Source organism: Hyperolius riggenbachi, chromosome 2, assembly GCF_040937935.1.
Source record: "Hyperolius riggenbachi isolate aHypRig1 chromosome 2, aHypRig1.pri, whole genome shotgun sequence".
In the NCBI taxonomy this organism is placed as follows: domain Eukaryota; kingdom Metazoa; phylum Chordata; class Amphibia; order Anura; family Hyperoliidae; genus Hyperolius; species Hyperolius riggenbachi.
This window is the reverse complement of record NC_090647.1, coordinates 127,198,830-127,218,167: the sequence shown is the minus strand read 5'-3', so window position 1 is coordinate 127,218,167 and position 19,338 is coordinate 127,198,830. Positions and strand designations below refer to the sequence as shown.

Genomic DNA, 19,338 nt, shown 5'->3' with positions numbered 1-19,338 from the left:
AGTGGAAACAGTCTCATCCACTTGTATTAGTTATGCGAATCCGCATGCAGACAACGCATGCGGATTCGCTCTAGTGGAAACGGGCCCTTAAGCTCCCATCAAGCAAGAAAATACTCAGAATAATTTAACAGTACTTTTCACCTACTTTTTGGTACTATTTGTAATTGCAAAGTGCTGAAAGGTTATTTTAAAAAGAAGATGAAATTTATCTCCTAGGAGAAAACTTAGGAGAAAAAGTGAATAGAATCGGGCCCTAAATGTTCACTTTTTCTCCAAGTTTTCTCCTAGGTGATATTTTCATATCTTATCAATAAAATCCCTTTTAAGCCACAAGGAAGCAAGGAAATACTCAGAATATTTCTGACAGCATGTTTTCACCTACTTTTTGGTACTTTTCCAATTGTGGTGTTGAAAAGTTATTTTAAACAGAAGATGCACATGATCTCCTAGGTGACACTTAGGAGAAAAAGTGAATTGGACTGTGCCCAAAAGTACAGAAGGGTCTCAAAAAACATACATTTTGATTTGGAATAGTGTGGTGTTTTGAGTCTGCAAGTTTCATCTGCAGTTTCAGCATTTGATACTCCATCGCCTAACTTTAACCTCTCCCCTTTGCTCTGGCTTTGGACAGTGGAAATTGCTCTGCTATGCTAATGAGTAAATTGAATTTAGTGAATAAATGGGTCTCTGGAGGACGAGCACCGTGTCACATGTAGATAGTTGCTGTTTAGAAGGATTTGGACCGCTTCAGGCATGCTTTAGCAAAACATACCCTCTCATTGCCTAACCCTAATTTCCATTTTTAACAAATGCCCCTTCCCAATGCCTAACCCTACCCTCCCCACTATAGGGAGTCTACAGTAATGAGGTTAGAGGTGACTAAACTCAACATCTCCCCTTAACATAACTTATGCTTAAAGTTATTTCCTGCCACCTCACCATTTCCTTCTAACCACAACTGATAAAACTAATATTCCCCTATCCTTTCCCCATATTCCTCTCTTAATGGATGTCTGTCACCTGACCATGACTGAAACTCCCCTTCTTATATCTTCATCCATCCCCTCAGCTTCAGCACTGAGTGCACTTCTCCTGGAGCCGACTGACGGAAGTGCGGGGACCCGGTACAGGCGCTGCAGACATCGGAGGACGGCGGCGTGGGAGCAATCCGAGCGAATGGGGCTGGAGGAAGCCCCAAGTATGTATAATTTTTTTTACTATAACTGAGCTCTTAGTCCCTTTAAGGTGAAGTGCATTATAAAGAGCCCAAGGGAGGTTGAAGGGGTTAATATGAGTGGGTTACTTAGTAGAGGTCACATATTTGGAGATCACGTAGTTGAGAGGGGGTAAGGAATGAAAGAGTTGTGGACCATAAGGAAATAATATTTGTATTATGTAATGTAAAGGACAACTTATTGTAGACAATAGTGGTTGTCGAAAATATGGCCTACTGCTTTTCACTCAGAGTACATGTATAATGTAGAAGTCTAATAAGTACGTTTTCACTTTTTATAAAGTTTTGTATTGCTTTTATACTTAAATGAAAACAAAGAATATTTAAAACTGCTGCATGTTAATCCTCTCAAAAATGTGTTCTATATGAAGAAGCCTGTAAATGTGCATCATGCTCCATCACCACCTTCTGAGTTGCAGTGCGCACTGTCTATTAAGGTTACATTCTGGAATTACATGATTCAACAGTTATGTGAAGTCACCAAAATACTAAAAAAAAATAAAAATAAGAACCGGTGTGTAGTGTAGGCCCTATAATGAGCTTGTTAGGCTTTTACTGTGTGGGTTTGTGAATGCTTGCACCAGGTATGCTGCTGCATATGGACAATATCCAAAGCTTAAACACTACTAATCAGTTCTATAACTTATCTTCTGTATGTAATTATTTAGTGGAAGTTCTATCAGTTTAAGGGCTGGTTCAGGTGGCTGTCTGAACCAACAATGGCTGCATCTCATCTAGATGCTGTTAAATGCTTTTCTGCTAGCAAGCAGAAAAGCATTTGGAAACCGTCAGCGGCGCTTCCCATTGTTTGGTGGTTGCATTAGGGGACACAGAAATGGGAAATGTAGGGACAACGAGATTGAGTGCAGCATTTGCGAAAACAAGAACAAACGAGCGCTGTCCATTCATTTGAGTGGACAGCACTTGGGTTTTGTTTAACGCCTGTGTGGACCGGTCCTTCGAAACAGCCTGATGTGTTTCATCATCTAAACAGGTGGGTTTCAGAACAAATAAATAAACACACTATCAACAGATAGCATGTCTTGTACCCTTCATTATCATCATGCTAATTTATCAGTGTTTTAGTTTATACCTCTAGGCATGATACTGTGCACTGGAAGTTTTATATGAAACTTTTAGCATCCACCCTGTTTGGCCTAAAGGCACTTTGGCTATGCAAGGCAAAACATTTAGGTCCTAAATCTAAACATCATGCAATTACCAGGGAAAAAATCTGGAGAGCAACTACATGCCATGGACGGATTTTTCTGAAACCTGGGCAGGTCTCCGACTATAAACAATAGGACTTTGGAGGTTTCTTTCTCAAACTAGAAGCAGTAAGCCCTTGGAGGAATCTACTTCTCGAAAAAATAAGCCAGGTGTCAGAACCGAGATAGAAAGCCTTTTGAACAGTTTTTCTAAATAAACATTAGGCATGTCTCAGAGTAGACATTGAACGTTCCTGAAAGGGTCTTCCTACCAAAAAAACAAAAAATAACTGTAGAGTAGAGGCAAAAGGCCCTTTGGAGGATCTTCCTAAAAAAAACGAGTACATTTGTTTTGTTTTTTTTGCTTATTGTTTTGGGTTTAATTTTAATTTCTTTTTTTCATAGGGGTGGGAACATATAAGAAAGAATAGTGTTATTGGAAGGGGGAGAGGATGCCTATGCCAGTATTTGATTAGGCTGGCATTGAGAATACTGACAGCCCAGCAGCACCATTAATCTACTATAATAAAAGTTACTACAGAAAAAAGATAAGCATTTAGCTCTTTATCAGCAGAGCGTACATTTGCAAATGGCATGAGTAAAAATGGGCACGAAATAGAGGTGGTAGAATATTGGTAATTTTACCAATATTCTTCTATATGTTATAGTAGAATATCTGTAATATTACCGATATTTTATTATCTGTTATACTCAAATATCATTTTACCATTATTCTACTATCATCCTCTGTACCCTAACTCTCACACAAACCCTCCCTGTCTATGCCTAACACTAACCATCCCCACCTACTCTTAACACTAACCACCTCACACATACTCCTAACACTAACCACCCCCCACTTACTCCTAACACTAATCCTCTTGCTATCTATGCCTAATACTATCCCTCCCCTCAAACCCCATAGTTTGGCTACAATTTAGCTAAACTCTAGTGCACTACTGCTGCCAGCAAGCCAGCAGCTATATAGCAGCTGAAGTCTATCAGCAGCCCGCCACCATCCCTTTAAAGTTCCTCTACACAGTAGCGGTATTCCGCCATCGCTATTTTTCAGTCCAGAGATGCCCAATAAAAATAGCAGACACCCGCTAATTTTATCTGGCACCTCCAGCACCCAAATGTGCTGCTGTAGTCGCTATTATCGGCTTTTTACATAGTTACCTATTGCGGTGCCCAAATTTACTCTACTCCTTTGTCAGCAGCTGCTATTACTGACTGGGAAATAACTGACAGAATAATAATACAAGATCAAGTGAAGGAAAATTAAGTTTCTTCGACTTTAAGCTAAGATAAGTTATCAAATTGTCCTGAATAGAGATTATAGCGAACTTCTTTTTTAAGCAAAACAGCTTTACCAATCCAAAGGTCTTCATGTTTACGTGTATGTTTGGGCAGCAGCTGTGCAGGTTGGGGACTTTCTTGTCTTCTGGTTGAAAGTTCCTGACAATTGCTTAAAGGTTTCACTCCCATTCGGTGGTTGTGTTTAGAGCCAGCTAGTGTATGTGTAGCAGCATGGGCAAACATTATTAATTATTAGCAATATAAATTATTTTTATAGGGAAATTGTCTTCAGTAGTGTACAAAAATGTTGTCTGTTAATTATTGTTTTAAAGTTTTGATGTTTTTATTAACAAGTAGGAACTCAGAACTTAGCTGGCTGCCTGGCAAACAGCATTTGTTAATAGGGGATTAAGGGTGGCATATAACTATCTGTACAGGTTTCCAAGGAGAAAGCAAATATGGAGCTGTTCGTATGGGTGCTTGCACTTAAATGTTCAGGAATATTACTGTTACTTTATAAATTATGGGCTTGTAATTAGGGATGGACGCAAACCTGAAAAAATGCACCTTTATTGCCAAATAAAATATTGGCGCCATATATTGTACTATGGAAAAATTGTAAATGTTGCAATAACTGGGACAAATGGGCACATAAAATGTGTGTTTTTAATTACAGTAGCATGTATTATTTTAGAACTATAATGGCCGACAACTGAGAAATAATGAATTGTTTAAATTGTTTTCTTCTTTTTCCACTTAAAACAGATTAAGAATAAAATAGTTCTTAGCAAAAAGTACCCCCCAAAGATAGCCTAATTGGTGACTAAAAAAACAAGATATACGGTAGATTGTTTCATTGTGATAAGTAGTAATAAAGTTATAGGTGAAGTGGTTAATCTCCCTTTAATAACAATAAAATTAAAGACTTAAAGGTTTAATGAGAATATGTATAAACCCTTCTATAAAATGTGATATAATTCATCATTATAGATAGATGTGTAGATGAAAATGTTGTCAGGGTTTGATAGTGGTCAGAGTCTTCAAAAATATTCAAAAAGATTATGTTCCTGGATACAATCCTCATCTGCTCTATCTTGAGTAACAATTTCATTTCTCTCTTGTCTGCACCTTTAATAATGGTGTTTACATTCATTTGTAAAGACTTTTTTTATTTTATTAGTTTTTCACTACCTTGAGATTAGATGGACTGTTGAAATTAGCTGTAACTAGAAAAATAAAATGTTCTAATGAATGGACCTCTTGTGCAGGACGGGATCAAAGGTTTACGTTGTATTTGGATTGGGTAATGTGTAAAATATTTTTGTGGCAAAAACTTTCTAAGACAGAATTGTAAATCTGTACATAACATATAGGTATAATGGTATTGACTGTAGAAATTGGGCAAAAAGAAAGATTTGTTGGATGTTCTGTAAGTAAGATTTGATAATTTGAGTATAGGAGTAGGTCCTTATTACATCATTATTTTTATTTATTTATTTTCAGATCTTTTTTTCTTCTTGGCAATAACATAACAATAATGATTATAACTGCCATTTCAATGTCAGTGTTTTTGTTTGTTTGTTTGTGCCAAATATAGTACTTCAAATGATATGACAATAAAAATTTAACATCACAGTTACTCATTTAAATCTCCATAAAAAAATGAACATGTACTTAATATCTAATGCCTGGTACACATGATCTGATTTTCTGCCAGATTTACTGCCAGATTGATTATTTACAACATGTCCGATCTGATTTCCGATCGATTTTCCAATTGATTTTTCGTTCACTTCTATGGAATATTGATCATAAAATCAATCAGAAATCAGACATGTTGGAAATAATTGATCATGTGTGACTAGCCAATTTACTTGGCCTTATTTCGGGACGCAGCAGTTCGGGACGATGGCAAGGGAGCCAACGGTGTGCATGGGGCTGAGGGAAGCCCCAGGTAAGTATAAATGCTGCAGGTCTAAACATTTCAGGATTTTCCTTAAAGGAACAATTTGAAGGCATTTCTGTTTTCCTGCAGTGCTAATAAAAATAAACAAGTCTCAGAGGAAGAGACTATTGTTCTAGAAGGTGACTATTTGGAACTGTCAGACAAGATATATATATGTCTCTCTAATTACTTCTTGAACTAATTTGCAGGCATTAGTCTGAACTAAAGACAAGGCCTGTCACCCCTCTCGCAATAATGTTATATAGTAGGCACGGTCACTTTTAGAAGTGTTTGTGGAAGGAGCACGTGGTCTTACGTTTCAGTGCTGTGAGGTTGCTGCTCTCAGTGGGCGGGTGCTGTGTTTGTGGGTCAATGCTCAGTATCTGAGATGCATAGGTTGTGGTGTATGTGTGAGGGGGTGGAGTGTGGCCTTACATTTGAGTGCTGTGCGTGGTTGGTGCTCTCAGTGGGCGGGTGCTGTGTTTGCGGGTCAATGCTCAGTATCTGAGGTGCATAGTGTGTGGTGTATGTGTGAGGGGGTGGAGTGTGGCCTTACATTTGAGTGCTGTGCGTGGTTGGTGCTCTCGGTGGTGGGTGGGTGCTGTGTTTGCGGGTCAATGCTCAGTATCTGAGGTGCATAGTGTGTGGTGTATGTGTGAGGGGGTGGAGTGTGGCCTTACATTTGAGTGCTGTGCGTGGTTGGTGCTCTCAGTGGGCGGGTGCTGTGTTTGTGGGTCAATGCTCAGTATCTGAGGTGCATAGTGCGTGGTGTATGTGTGAGGGGGTGGAAGTGTGGCCTTACATTTGAGTGCTGTGCGTGGTTGGTGCTCTCAGTGGGCGGGTGCTGTGTTTGTGGGTCAATGCTCAGTATCTGAGGTGCATAGTGTGTGGTGTATGTGTGAGGGGGTGGAAGTGTGGCCTTACATTTGAGTGCTGTGCGTGGTTGGTGCTCTCAGTGGGCGGGTGCTGTGTTTGTGGGTCAATGCTCAGTATCTGAGGTGCATAGTGTGTGGTGTATGTGTGAGGGGGTGGAAGTGTGGCCTTACTTTTGAGTGCTGTGCGTGGTTGGTGCTCTCAGTGGGCGGGTGCTGTGTTTGTGGGTCTATGCTCAGTAGCTGAGGTGCATAGGGTGTGGTGTATGTGTGAGGGTGTGGTGTATGTGTGAGGGGGTGGAGTGTGGCCTTACATTTGAGTGCTGTGCGTGGTTGGTGCTCTCAGTGGGCGGGTGCTGTGTTTGTGGGTCAATGCTCAGTATCTGAGGTGCATAGGGTGTGGTGTATGTGTGAGGGTGTGGTGTATGTGTGAGGGGGTGGAGTGTGGCCTTACATTTGAGTGCTGTGCGTGGTTGGTGCTCTCAGTGGACGGGTGCTGTGTTTGTGGGTCAATGCTCAGTATCTGAGGTGCATAGGGTGTGGTGTATGTGTGAAGGGGTGGAGTGTGGCCTTACATTTGAGTGCTGTGAGAGGTTGGTGCTCTCACTGGGTGGGTGCTGTGTTTGTGGGTCAATGTTCAGTATCTGAGGTGCATAGTGTGTGGTGTATGTGTGAGGGGGAGGAGTGTGGCCGTACATCTGAGTGCTGTGATTGGTTGGTGCGCTCACTGGGTGAGTGCTGTGTTTGTGGATCAATGCTCAGAGTCTGAGGTGCATAGTGTGTGGTGTATGTGTGGAGTATGACATTTTTTGCTGACCCGTTTTTGGTGGCACTCCTTTATTCACTGTGCAATTACTTTTCTCCATCCATAGACAAGTGATGGACCCACTGATATCATATTTAAAATGATCGGTAAAGCCTAATTTTGAATACTTAGAATTTTTCATGTTGCAAAATGTTTTCCTTAGTGGTTATGACTATGACCTTGTGGTACTGGGATCCTCCCTTTAATAATCACTGGTTCTGTCTGCATGGTCTTTGCCCAATAATCCCTGCCCAATAAATCTGTCTTTATTCATGTATTACCAACTTCAATTACCGACATATACAAATTGCATAAGTTACTAAATTTCAAATTTTCAGTGCTGCGTAATATGTTGGCGCTTTATAAATACAATAAATAAATAAATACAACAATGCCTAAATCTAACAACAACTGCACCTGTCTATGTTGAAAACATTAGTATAGTAGCTTTGGCATTCCATATGGAGCCCCAGGAAGGTGGAGGGTGCATGACCTGTTTGGCCATCTTTCTAAGTAAATTAATTTTTCCCAAGGGGCACACTGACCACCAAGACAGGTAGATTCTTTGTTTTAGAAAGGAGGGACATGCACCAGCAGTGTAAATGGGAACATGCTTAAGGTGCGTACACAAGCCATACCGCCGCAAAGACGGGCCCGTCAGACCCTCCTGCTGGGCGGATGTTCACCCGACTGTAGCACATGTATACGCGCTGTGGGCATACTGATAAGGCTGTTTCTGCCTTATCAGTATGCCGACAGCGCATACACACGTGCTACTGTCAGCTGAACGTCCGCCCAGCGGGAGGGTCTGATGGACCCTTGGTTTGCGGCGGTATGGCTTGTGTACACGCCTTTAAAGGTGAGTTTATTATCCATCAATGGGATTTGAAAGGAGATCAAAGCTGATAGAGGGTCTTATTAGCTGTTATCATGAAGATACAGAAAAAACGAATGCCATTAAGCCTGCCATACACTGGCAGATTGGCGCCTGACGTGCCCAGCAGATATATCCCTCTCTGATATGGTTTTGATTTATTACTGCCACACACTGCAAATGGATTTTCAATAGATTTCGGCTTGAGGTCTATTAAAAATCCTTTGGGCCATCACTACCGCCACTCCCACAGAGCTGAGGAAAGGCACTTCAGGTCTCCTACAAGCTATACTGTCCCCCAGGGCCCCTGCAGCAGCAGCAGAGCGCACTCACCACTCACCTGTCCGGCTGGGGCGCTCCCATACTCCATGACCCGTGGCATGCATGTAATCACCGGACACAGGTTAGGTAAGGTGGGGGTGGCTGGAGAGACGTGGGAGGCCCGTCACACGCTCTTGGTACGGGGCATACATGTTGATGTACCCCTCCCCCTTCCAACCTATTCTGAGCCAAGTGGGAGCAGAATCAATCTCACTGTTTACTCACCCAGGCCACATGAAGGCATTTGTAAAACTCTATTTTTATTTTATTTTCGTGTGTTTGTACTACGTGGCTGTTTTCTTATTTAAAAATGATAAAAGTCTTCCAAGCATTGTATAAAAATGAACTAGAGAGTCATACATGAGAAAAATAATGTTTTTTATTCACATCTTTCCACAAACTGCTCTGCACTGAAATTAGCACAACGGGCTCTATGAATGCCGCATGCCGTGCTTTCTCTTGTCTTGGCTTCATCCGTTTAAATATTCTGAAACAAAGAAAAATACACTGTTTATTAGAATTATATAACTGTATGCGTTAAAAGAAAATTCTGGTATACATTATAGAGGAAATGTTGGTATTGCTTATCTTTATTTAAAACATTAAATTGAAACGCTAATCAGTTTTGATTTTTGTTTTGGATGAGGTAGAAAAGGGTTAGAATTGTAGTTTGGTTTGTGTTCCCCTGTGACTTGACAGGGAGCTAGAGAAAAATGCCACCTTTCATTGTTCAACAATTCATCATTGAGTGAGTGAATTACTACTAACCCTGGTCCTGATGACAGCCATACTATATTAGTGACATCACCTCACTTTCCTCATACTAAGCATCACATAGACACTAAGAAAGAAGACGTCTCCTCAAGGAGCATACGAAGAACAATACAAAGTTTACTGAGAGTCTAAGCTTCCATCATTTTATCTAAAAATGAAATAATAGTTTGTGCAGGGGTTGCACTTTAATGTAACTGTGGTTAACACTTGTGTGTTCATTATAGACGTTCCTATTAAAAAACTTACGCTGCTTATAGGGGCGACCAGAGGGCACCAGAGGAGAAAAAGTATTTCACCAGGATGAAGGTCAAGCCGGCAATGCCCGCTGGTAGGCAGCAGCAGGCAGCAGCAGAGGCTATAAGGAGGAGGAGCCACTGTTGCCAAAGGAGAGGTCAAATGAGGGGACACCGGCTAGGAGAGCAGCAGGCAGCACATCAGACAGCGTGCTCACAGACTGCAGCTGCAGGAGGTGTGGTACTGTACAGGAGTCTGAAAAATGTGGCGGAGGAATGATGAATAAGTATCAGCCCCCACCACCGGCTTCAGCACTAACAGGAGGACGAGACAGCAGAGAGGAGGAGGGGGTGAACTTGTCCTAGCCAGGCTCTGGTGATCAAACTCATAGCGTTTGCACATTCTAATTGCACTACTGTCTGTAGCAGCAGTAGAACACCTCTATGGAAGAAAGCTATGTTTGGGCCATTGTGGAAATCTTGCCCTGGCTATAGCATTTTTCCAGTTCACTGCTCTATGGCATGACTATTCTCTGTAAATTGCTTGTGCGCTTTTATATTACAGGCTGTGGCAATACTGTCAAAATAAATTTGGAAAACAGGAATGCATATGACAAAGGTTATTACGTTTGGAATTATGTCTTTAATTTTCATTTTTTAAATATTGCAGTGTCTAAATTGATAAACTGTGAAGATAGTAGTCTTGTGTGTTCATTATAGACTTTCCTATTAAAAAACTTACGCTGTTGATCCAGTCGATGTAAGCGGACACTCTGGTGAACACAGTGGGCTTTTGGAAAGCGTTGCATCCAAGAGAAGACACAAAGCTGGCAATACCATGGACCTGGTACACACCACTAACTGGGCAGTTCAGAGGTCCACCAGAATCACCCTATTAAATGTAAAAAGTATGTATTATTACTTCAAAAATATAAATATTAATTACAATAAATAAGTTAGCAAAAAAAGATAACACAAAGCACCACACTTACATTGCAACCAGCCTGGACTCCATTGCCTCCAGCACACACCATGGTGGTCTTCACAGTGCTACCCCAGAAGGAGCTGGTAGAGCAGGTTGCGTGGTCAACAACGGGCAGAGGAGCCTGCTGGAGGATGGAGGGCAGAGATCCACCAGCTGTAAGGTAAAGCAAAAATACAATATTACTTATTCAAATTTTAATGAGCACTTTACACCAGGCCTGGTTAACTAACAGAAGATAAGGATTACATGTTTCAGCAGGGATGCCAGGATTTTCCTGGGTTGGGAGGCATGGACCCGTGTCCTGCGTCACCCTGAAGATGTCCTGGCAGGGGAATGATCAGTATGGAGGGAAACAGCAGTGTGATCCCAGCCAGCTGTAATGATAGCCCAGGCGATGCGGCTCAAGTTCAGAAAATATCACTACACCTAAGCTGCCATTACAGCCAGCTGAGGGGTGTGGCTGATAACAACAACAACGAAACCGTGGAGAGAGGGGAGACACTTGCCCACCATTGCTCCCTGTGCCGATCTCTGCATGGGGGGAGGGAGATACCACTAGACACCAGAGAATTGTGAATGGGAGGAAGGACCACTAGACACCAGGGAACTGCATAGGAGATTAAGGAGATTAAGAACCTGTAGACACCAGGGAACTGTACTCATTATTATTATTTCTTGAATTGATAAAGTGCCAACATATTACGCAGCGCTGCACAATAGATAAAGGGGCTAACAGGGTAAGACTTACCAAGAGCACAGAGCAATTTAAAAGAAGCATGATCATGCGGTGGGGCTGAATGCCGTTGTAAGTAATAGTTCAATGTCTTTAATAAAAAACAGATCAAGTATGTGAGAGGTGTGTCCAACAGTGAGGATACATGATCAAGCTGGAGACACTGGGGGGGAGGGCCCTGTCTGAGGCTTACAATCTAAAGGGTGAGGGTGAAGACACCATATGTATACCCACTGAGAGGGTGCTCAGCAGAATACTGATGTGGGGAGGGAGGAAAATTCCCTAGACACCAGGGAGCTGTAAAGGGCAGAGAAGAGGACCACTAGACACCAAGTAACTGTATAAGGGAGGGAGGTATTTGTATCCTCCCGCCTAGACTACTGCAACGCCCTGTTCATCGGATCTACAGATAAGGTTCTGCGCCCCTTACAGCTAGTACAGAATGCTGCAGCAGCCAGACTCCTAGCAAATGCCCCCCACAGCTCACACATCACTCCAGTACTGCAAACTCTTCACTGGTTGCCAGTAAAATGGAGAATCAATTTTAAGATCTGCCTGCTGACATTCAAGGCTCTAAACCACATGGGACCCAAATACATAGCGGATCTATTGGAACTTTATGCCCCTTCACGTACCCTCCGCTCTGCTAACAAGATGAAGCTGATTATTCCCAGGATACACTTAAAGGGGAACTGAAGAGAGAGGTATATGGAGGCTGTCCTGTTTATTTCCTTTTAATCAATACCAGTTGCCTGGCAGCCCTGCTGGTCTATTTCTCTGCAGTAGTATCTGATTAAAACCAGAAACAGCATTACTAAATCCTCCTGATGAGGGCCAACGCTATTGGCTGAAACGCGTAGAGGTCGTCTTAATGCAAAAGTAATCTGCTAAGGAGCCCCAGGACTGAGCAGGCTGTGTAAGCGCGCAGCAGCCGCTCGCAAACGAAGGTCCAGAGGCTGAGAGGTGACGTCACCCAACCCGACACGCAAGCCGGATCAGCTGAGCGGAAGTGCGACGAGCGGGGCTCTGAGTCTTACAGACGGAACCCACGTATGCCGCAACAGGACGCTGAAGACACGCTGAGGAAGGCAGCGGGCAGAAGGAGCTTATATGAGTGAGGAAGGTCACAGCGAGAATATTTATGGACACGAACAAATCTCTGTGAGAAACCACTGCGGACTATCTACAATACTGGTCACGTGAGTCTATGTGGACACATTTTAAGATTAATTAAACGAGTTGAAATATATACTTGAACTTGGAAGCTTGCACTATAGCCTTCTTTACAAAAGGAACTTTAAGTTACAACTGTGTATGCCACAACGGAAGAACTATACAGGAGCATTAACCCTCTAGGAAGGGACACTTTTGCCAGAAATTTGATTTTAATAGGGGAAGCTGAATTTAGTAGATAGAAGGGCCCTTCTATGTATGTGTGAACGTATGAAAGAGTGATTTGCGCATTTGCACAACAATCGGCACTTGGTGCACTGTGATTTTAACCAATTTTGAATAAACCCTGACATGGTATTTTTCTCGATTAGCGCATGTTATTAATGTTTTTATGACTTAATCTTTTACTTGTTTGAGGGTGGAGGGATTCCCTCATATAACGTGCAGCTCAGGAGTTGGATTGCTTAGCGCCAATTGTGACAGCTATTTAACTAAAACCAGAAACAAGCATGCAGCTAGTCTTGTCAGATAAGACTTATAAGTCTGAACCACTGAAACACCTGATCTGCTGCATGCTTGTTCAGGGGCTATGGCTAATAGTATTAGAGGCAGAGGATCAGCAGGGCTGCCAGGCAACTGGTATTGTCTAAAAGGAAATAAACATGACTGCCTCCATATACCTCTCTCTTCAGTTCCCCTTTAACATTTGGTGCTCGGGCCTTTTCCTATGCAGCCCCTACTCTATGGAACTTGTTTCCACAATCAGTACGAGAGGCTCCTTCTCTGGACAGCTTTAAAAAAAAAAGGCTAAAAACTCACCTCTTTTCCCTAGCCTTTGAGACTGCATAATGCAGGGTCACAGCGCTTTGAGTCACCAGGGAGAAAAGTGCTAAATAAATATTATTGTTATTGTTATCATTGAGGCCACCCTTCATTCTTAAAGACTAATAGAGGGGCTTTGGAAGTGGAGGGGGCTTTGGCAGCCTGGAAAGTAGGATAAGTTTAAATTCCAATATTACTTGGGGCGGGCAGTGTACATCTCTGAAACTTTTGGCTGCTTTTACATAGCGTTAACGTCTGTTGATATAATAATATATATCTTGTAGTATCTGGTTAGATCATATTACCCAGGTTTGTAACAGGTGTTCCGTAACATCTAATGAAGTAAATACACTGAGTCGACTGACTATATCCTGTTATAGGAAATACTCACTGCTGGTTCTTCCCCATCCAGTAATGGTGCAGTCATGGTTGTTAGCCAGAACACTGCCACTAGGAGGCAGAGTTGCCAGCTTCACAACATTGTTCAGAGTGGCACTGGCAGCCAGGTGAAGTATGGCAACATCAAAGCTAGAAAAAAAAAGAGATATGTACTTTTATAAAACTTTATATGACATACACAAATACACAACAGAAATATCATTCACGCACTACAGGATACAGCATCTCTGTAGAGCAAGAGGCAGCTATTACAGCCCCTCAACTTCCACTATAGTTCATAACTATATTTAGCAACTAGGCTGCGCTGTCCGCAATAGATCATATATATGCTGTCCTCCAAGGTTGAAATCACAATCAAAAATTGTCCACAAAATATCCACACACTTCAATGGGATCGCTGTCACACTTTTCCAGGTAGTAGTTACAATGCGATTGCTGGACTGCGCTCTCCACTTCCTATAACAATACAAGATTGCACATAGCGTAACTCTGTATACATTAATTCACACACCACCCGTGTTTCAGTGATCAAAAGTGCGACACACGTGACCACACACTCCTTCTCTGATTCTGCTCACCGGATTTTCACCACCTCAGAAAGCAGGTGGATCCTGCGTGGGATAGTGGCCAGGGAGAGAGAGAGAGCTGCCCAATGGCAGCTCTGGAAAGCCTGCAAGAACCCCCCCTCCCCCGTGGGCATTTTGAATGGTAAATCCCTCTCCTTCCATTACCCTCCAGAATAGCGACAAATATTGTCACTAATTTCGGGGGGCTACAGCGCGGCAGTGGAGGGGGGCAGAGACCGGCGTCTAGCCCCCGCAACCCCCTCCGACCCCCCCCAACCACACCGCCTCGGTTCTCTTTAAGGGTTCGATCTCAATACCTTAAAGAAAGTCCACATACCATGTATCCAGTCCGCTACATGTGGAAGGACCTCCCCTCATCCAGTCTTTAGCTATTATAGCTCGGGTCACAAACAAACCTGTTTTTTAAAATTATGCTGTCTCGCTGAGACCCCGAGACAAAGATCACTGCCATTGGTGATAATGTAACACTGCTGTTCTGAATTCTTTTATTTCCCTTTCAAAATCTATTAGTTTATAGCAAGCCCACCACTGTAGTGTTTTGACTTGGGTTAAGCTGGCCACACACTATACAATGTTGTTTTCAATCATAATTATGACTGATGTTACGATTGACATTACAATCAACTGACCAAAAGTCAACATTTGTGGTTCATTTTTACGATCACAATATCATAATATCGATTGCAGTAATAATCATAAGTACTGAAATGCACTTCATTACATGATGGATGTCTGATTGAAGGTCTAATTGGGCAAAAAAATTATTAATGTATGGCTACCTTAAGGTTAGGCTTAATTACAGGTTGGTAGGGTAGCTTAGGGTTAGACTCGGGGTAATGGTCAGGTTTGGTGTTAGATTAATGTCACATAGAGGGTTAAGTATAAGTGCACCAATGAAATTATGGTTGATGGGGGTTGGGATTAGGGACTGTTAGGAATGAACTCAAATGGACCAAGTGTGAAGGAATGCGAAGTCACCCTCCAATTCCTGTTCCCGTTGCCGCAGTTTACCATTCAGCCTCAGACCCTAAGGGAACCATGAAGGCTTCAGCACTGCAGGCAGAGTAACAGTACAATTTTGATTGTATGTACAACCCATGCAATCTGCAACCTCATATAGAGACCAGGTCGCTGCCACCAATCCGCAATAAGCGTGAGGATATGCAAATCTAACTTTAGCTAAATCCTGTAGGAAAAAAGGGTTAATTCAACAACCTTTCTAGAGATATAATAATATCAAAGTCAATAACGTTATGGAAATGTTTTCTCAGGAAACGCTAACTCTTTGCAGAGATTTCAGAACAAGCACTTAGACAAACAATTTTTAATCATTTATTTTTATAATAAAATAATGCATAAACTAAAATACAGCAATTGAGACAGATCGATACATCAAAAAATAAAAGGAATAAAACGTGAAAATAACTGAGTATAATGTCTGAGTCGCGTGCCCTTTGTGATGGTAAGTTCAAACAGAAGATATAAAGTCCAAATATGGAGAGCTCAGATCCGTGATGGAATATGGATAATACTGGCTGGGTAGGACTCTCTCTCACAGCCTGTGTCCAGCCATTTAACCCTTTCTCTGTCGGAGGATGGGGATAGTAACAAGAGATAGTACCCCCACCCATAGCAATCTGATCTCAGGCTGCGGTCCGGCCCCTTTGTCTTAGGAGCCGAGTTTGGTGTTTTCTCCAATATATGCCTTAGCTCGGTGGATATCCAACATATGATATAAAACCCAACATTTTACTCAGTCATCATGCTCTAAACCCATAGATATCAAACTTGCTTGGGGTGAAACCTTCTCTGTCTAGGGAATCGATATCTCAGGCTGTGAACCCGCTATAAGCATCATTCGCCTCTGCAAAGATCTATCGCTTTTGGCGTATTACACACTGTGAATTAGGAATGACTGCGCAAAAGCGGATCCAGAATATTCATCAAATTATGACGCCATGTGGAATTATATAAATATATATCAAAGTCTAATTAAGGGTCATGGGCTCTGGGTTTCTGAAGGACAGGCATGGTGAATGTCTGTTTTGACATTTACTGTTTTATGACAGGAAAGAATGTGAAGTGGATCTGTTTTTAGGGTTTATTGCTTTCTCTTGGAAAGGATAAACAAACAATCACATCCTCCAGAGCAGAGGCTTTTGGGCTGAAAGAGAAGCACTGTTCCTTAAGCTGGCCATACACTGGCCCGATTTGCCGCCGTTTCGACAGCAGATTCGATCACTGGGATCGAATCTGCTGCCAATCGTTCACGCTACACGCCAAATTTCGATCCTTTTCGTCCGATCCCGTCGATCGCTCCGTGCGGAAAATTAGCGTCGATCGCCCGCAGGTAGGGAGCGCGTCGCTAGCGGCGTTCGAGTACCCGACGACCGATGCAATAGAGCCGCATACATTACCTGCTCTGCCGGCACGACTACCCCCGGTCACCGCTGCTCCGTGTCCGCGCTGGTCTCCGGCATGCTTCAGTTCCTCCTGCCCGGCAGGAAGTTTAAACAGTAGAGGGCGCTCTACTGTTTAAACTTCCTGCCGGGCAGGAAGAAGTAAAGCATGCCGGGGCCGGAGACCAGAGCGGAGACGGAGCAGCGGTGACCTGGGAACTGGAGTCGCGCCGGAGGAGCAGGTAATGTATGCGGGCATGCGGGCGGGGGAAGCGGCGGCAGCACCATCACCACCACAACAGATTGTGAACGGTTTCAGGCTGAAATCGGTTCACAATCTGTTTGCAGTAAAGGTAGCCATACGATCCCTCTCTGATCAGATTCGACCAGATATGGATCTGTCAGTTGGTCGAATCTGATGGCAAATCGACCAGTGTATGGCTACCTTTAACCTCTTGGCGACCGTGTCACACGATGGGCACAGACGAGGCACCAGCCCCAGGACCACCTAACGCAGATCAGCGTAAAGTCCTGGAGCAGGGATTTGCAGGAGATTGCGCGCACCGATGCACACGCATCTCCACTTGGATGACGGAGCTCCACTCTGCCATCAGTCTCCCTAGTGCGATCGCCGCTAGGAGACTGTTAGACGGCGTACATAGTATAGCACTGCGATCTACAGCAGTGCTGTACTGGGGATAGCCATGTGACACAGCTGGGAGGCAAGAAGACGATTGGCTGGCATAGGCTGATGCCAATGACAGCTGATCGTACTGATTGGCTCGTGGGGGAGGGAGGGTGTGCTATAAAAATAAAATAAAAATGGGAAAATTTATTTTAAAAAAGGAAACAATTATTTATAAATAAATAAACAAACATCCCAGGAGGGATCAGAGCCCACCAACAGAAAGCTCTGTTGGTGGGCAGAACGGGGGGGGGGGGGGGGGGGGAATCACTTGTGTGCTGAGTTGTACGGCCCTGCAGGGAGGCCTTAAAGCTGCAGTTGCCTATTTTGTGAAAAATGGTCTGGTCACTAGGGGGTTTAATCCTTAAGTGCTTAAAACAGGCTACAAATTAAAGGGGCACTCCAAATCATATTTTTGTGCACAATTTTTGTATGATTGCGCGGATGGCGTCAGCGAATCTGTGACACCAAGGCTCTGCATTTATGGAAGCTAGAGGATACTACTGTTCAGAGAGCCTGCTAGGCTGCCTATTAATACCTATTCATTAGTATGATGTTTGCTAGACTCAGGTATAAAGTTAAGGTACAGTATTGACATTTTTGTATGTTGAGTGTTGCTATGAGATAAAATGATGTTGAGATGGTAAGATGGATGATATGAGTGGTGTACATCACTTACCCAGAAGCCACACTGTTGGAGTTCCAGCTGGCATGCTTTCTGATGGTAGAAACAGCAATAACCTGCTCAGTTCCCTCACTCACGCTAAGGTTGTGGTCACCAAGCACCACACGGAAAGAGACAACCCTGTTCAATGAAAAATAGACACATGTTCCTCGTAATGTAATGCTACAATGCAAATCTGTATTTATCACATGCTTTAAGTAAAACTACGTTTTCCCATTATTGCTCTTCTTTGTCATCAATTTACGTAAACCTGACAAAAGACTTGACAGTCACTAATGTAAGAAAAAAGCTATGTATTGCTATATCTCTGAAGACAGTCACATGATCAGTTAAAAAGCCAGTTAAATCATACAAAATACAAGTGACAGGACATTAATCCCAGAAAGTGAAAGCTGATTTTTTTTTCTATCTCCCTCCCTCTGTAGAGGAGTCAAAACATTAATAACAGCAGAAGACCCACTAGCTCCAACATTCCAAAGACAATGTCATCTCACCTCTGCAGCACGCCCAGTGTCATCTCCTTGGTAACAGCGGTGTTATGTGACTATAGATGCCGCTGTTACCAAGGAGAGGACACTGGCCGCGCTGCAGAGGAGAGATGACATCGTCGTCAGAATTTTGAAACCGGTGAGTCTTTTGTTGTACACATCTGGCTATCTAAAGGGGTGCACATTTGGCTAGCAAAAGGGGGCACATATGGTTATTTGAATGGGAAAGGGGAAACATCTGGCTATCTATAGGGGGAAGGAGCACATCTGGCTATCTAAACAGCATTTGTACATTTGGCTCCACCCATGACCACACCCACATTATGATGTGGGCCATGCCTATTTTTTGCGCTGCACTGTCCAGAGGGGGACGCAAAAACTGTCTTTGTTCCCTGGCGCTGAAAACCCTAGCTATGCCTCTGCTACAGGGGGGTGCTTGAAATGAGTTCGGGGGGTACTTGAGCCGATACAGCTAAAAGCATTGCAGAGAAATTTGATCCCAATGCAAATTGCAGCTAATAATAGCAAGTGCAAAACATCCGTTATTAGTAGCCACAGTTCGCATAGCAGGCGATCCCAGCTCTCGCCATTTAATGGTCACCCAAATTTCTTTTGTGGGTTTAGGGTGTAGGGTATAATTGAAGTAGTACAATATTGATAAATGTACCGATATTCTACTACCGCTATTTCCAGCGAAGTTTCAACCGTATTTTTTTTCTGGTTTATACCGTGCTAAATTAGCATGAGGCGTTTTTAAATGTACGCACTTGAGCTGCTAACAGAAAGTCTATTACAGTGTGTTTGGGGGTTCAGAAAA

General features: G+C 42.9%; 1 protein-coding gene and 1 long non-coding RNA gene across 2 annotated transcripts in view; one reads left to right on the top strand and one right to left on the bottom strand.

The window, feature by feature from the left end:
* Positions 1–8,957: 8,957 nt before the first annotated feature.
* Positions 8,958–18,864, bottom strand: LOC137545775 (chymotrypsin-like elastase family member 1). Its single transcript, XM_068267372.1, has 6 exons — positions 18,842–18,864; positions 18,028–18,153; positions 13,670–13,806; positions 10,558–10,703; positions 10,308–10,457; positions 8,958–9,045 (listed from the first exon to the last, which is right to left on the bottom strand). The coding sequence occupies exons 1-6, from the start codon at positions 18,856–18,858 to the stop codon at positions 9,037–9,039; spliced, it is 585 nt and encodes a 194-aa protein (XP_068123473.1). The 5' UTR covers positions 18,859–18,864; the 3' UTR covers positions 8,958–9,036.
* Positions 18,598–19,338, top strand: part of LOC137545776 (uncharacterized) — a 64,410-nt gene continuing 63,669 nt past the window's right edge. Inside the window, exon 1 of the long non-coding RNA XR_011026101.1 lies at positions 18,598–18,660. This is a non-coding gene — a long non-coding RNA (uncharacterized lncRNA). The remainder of the gene's footprint in view (positions 18,661–19,338) is intronic.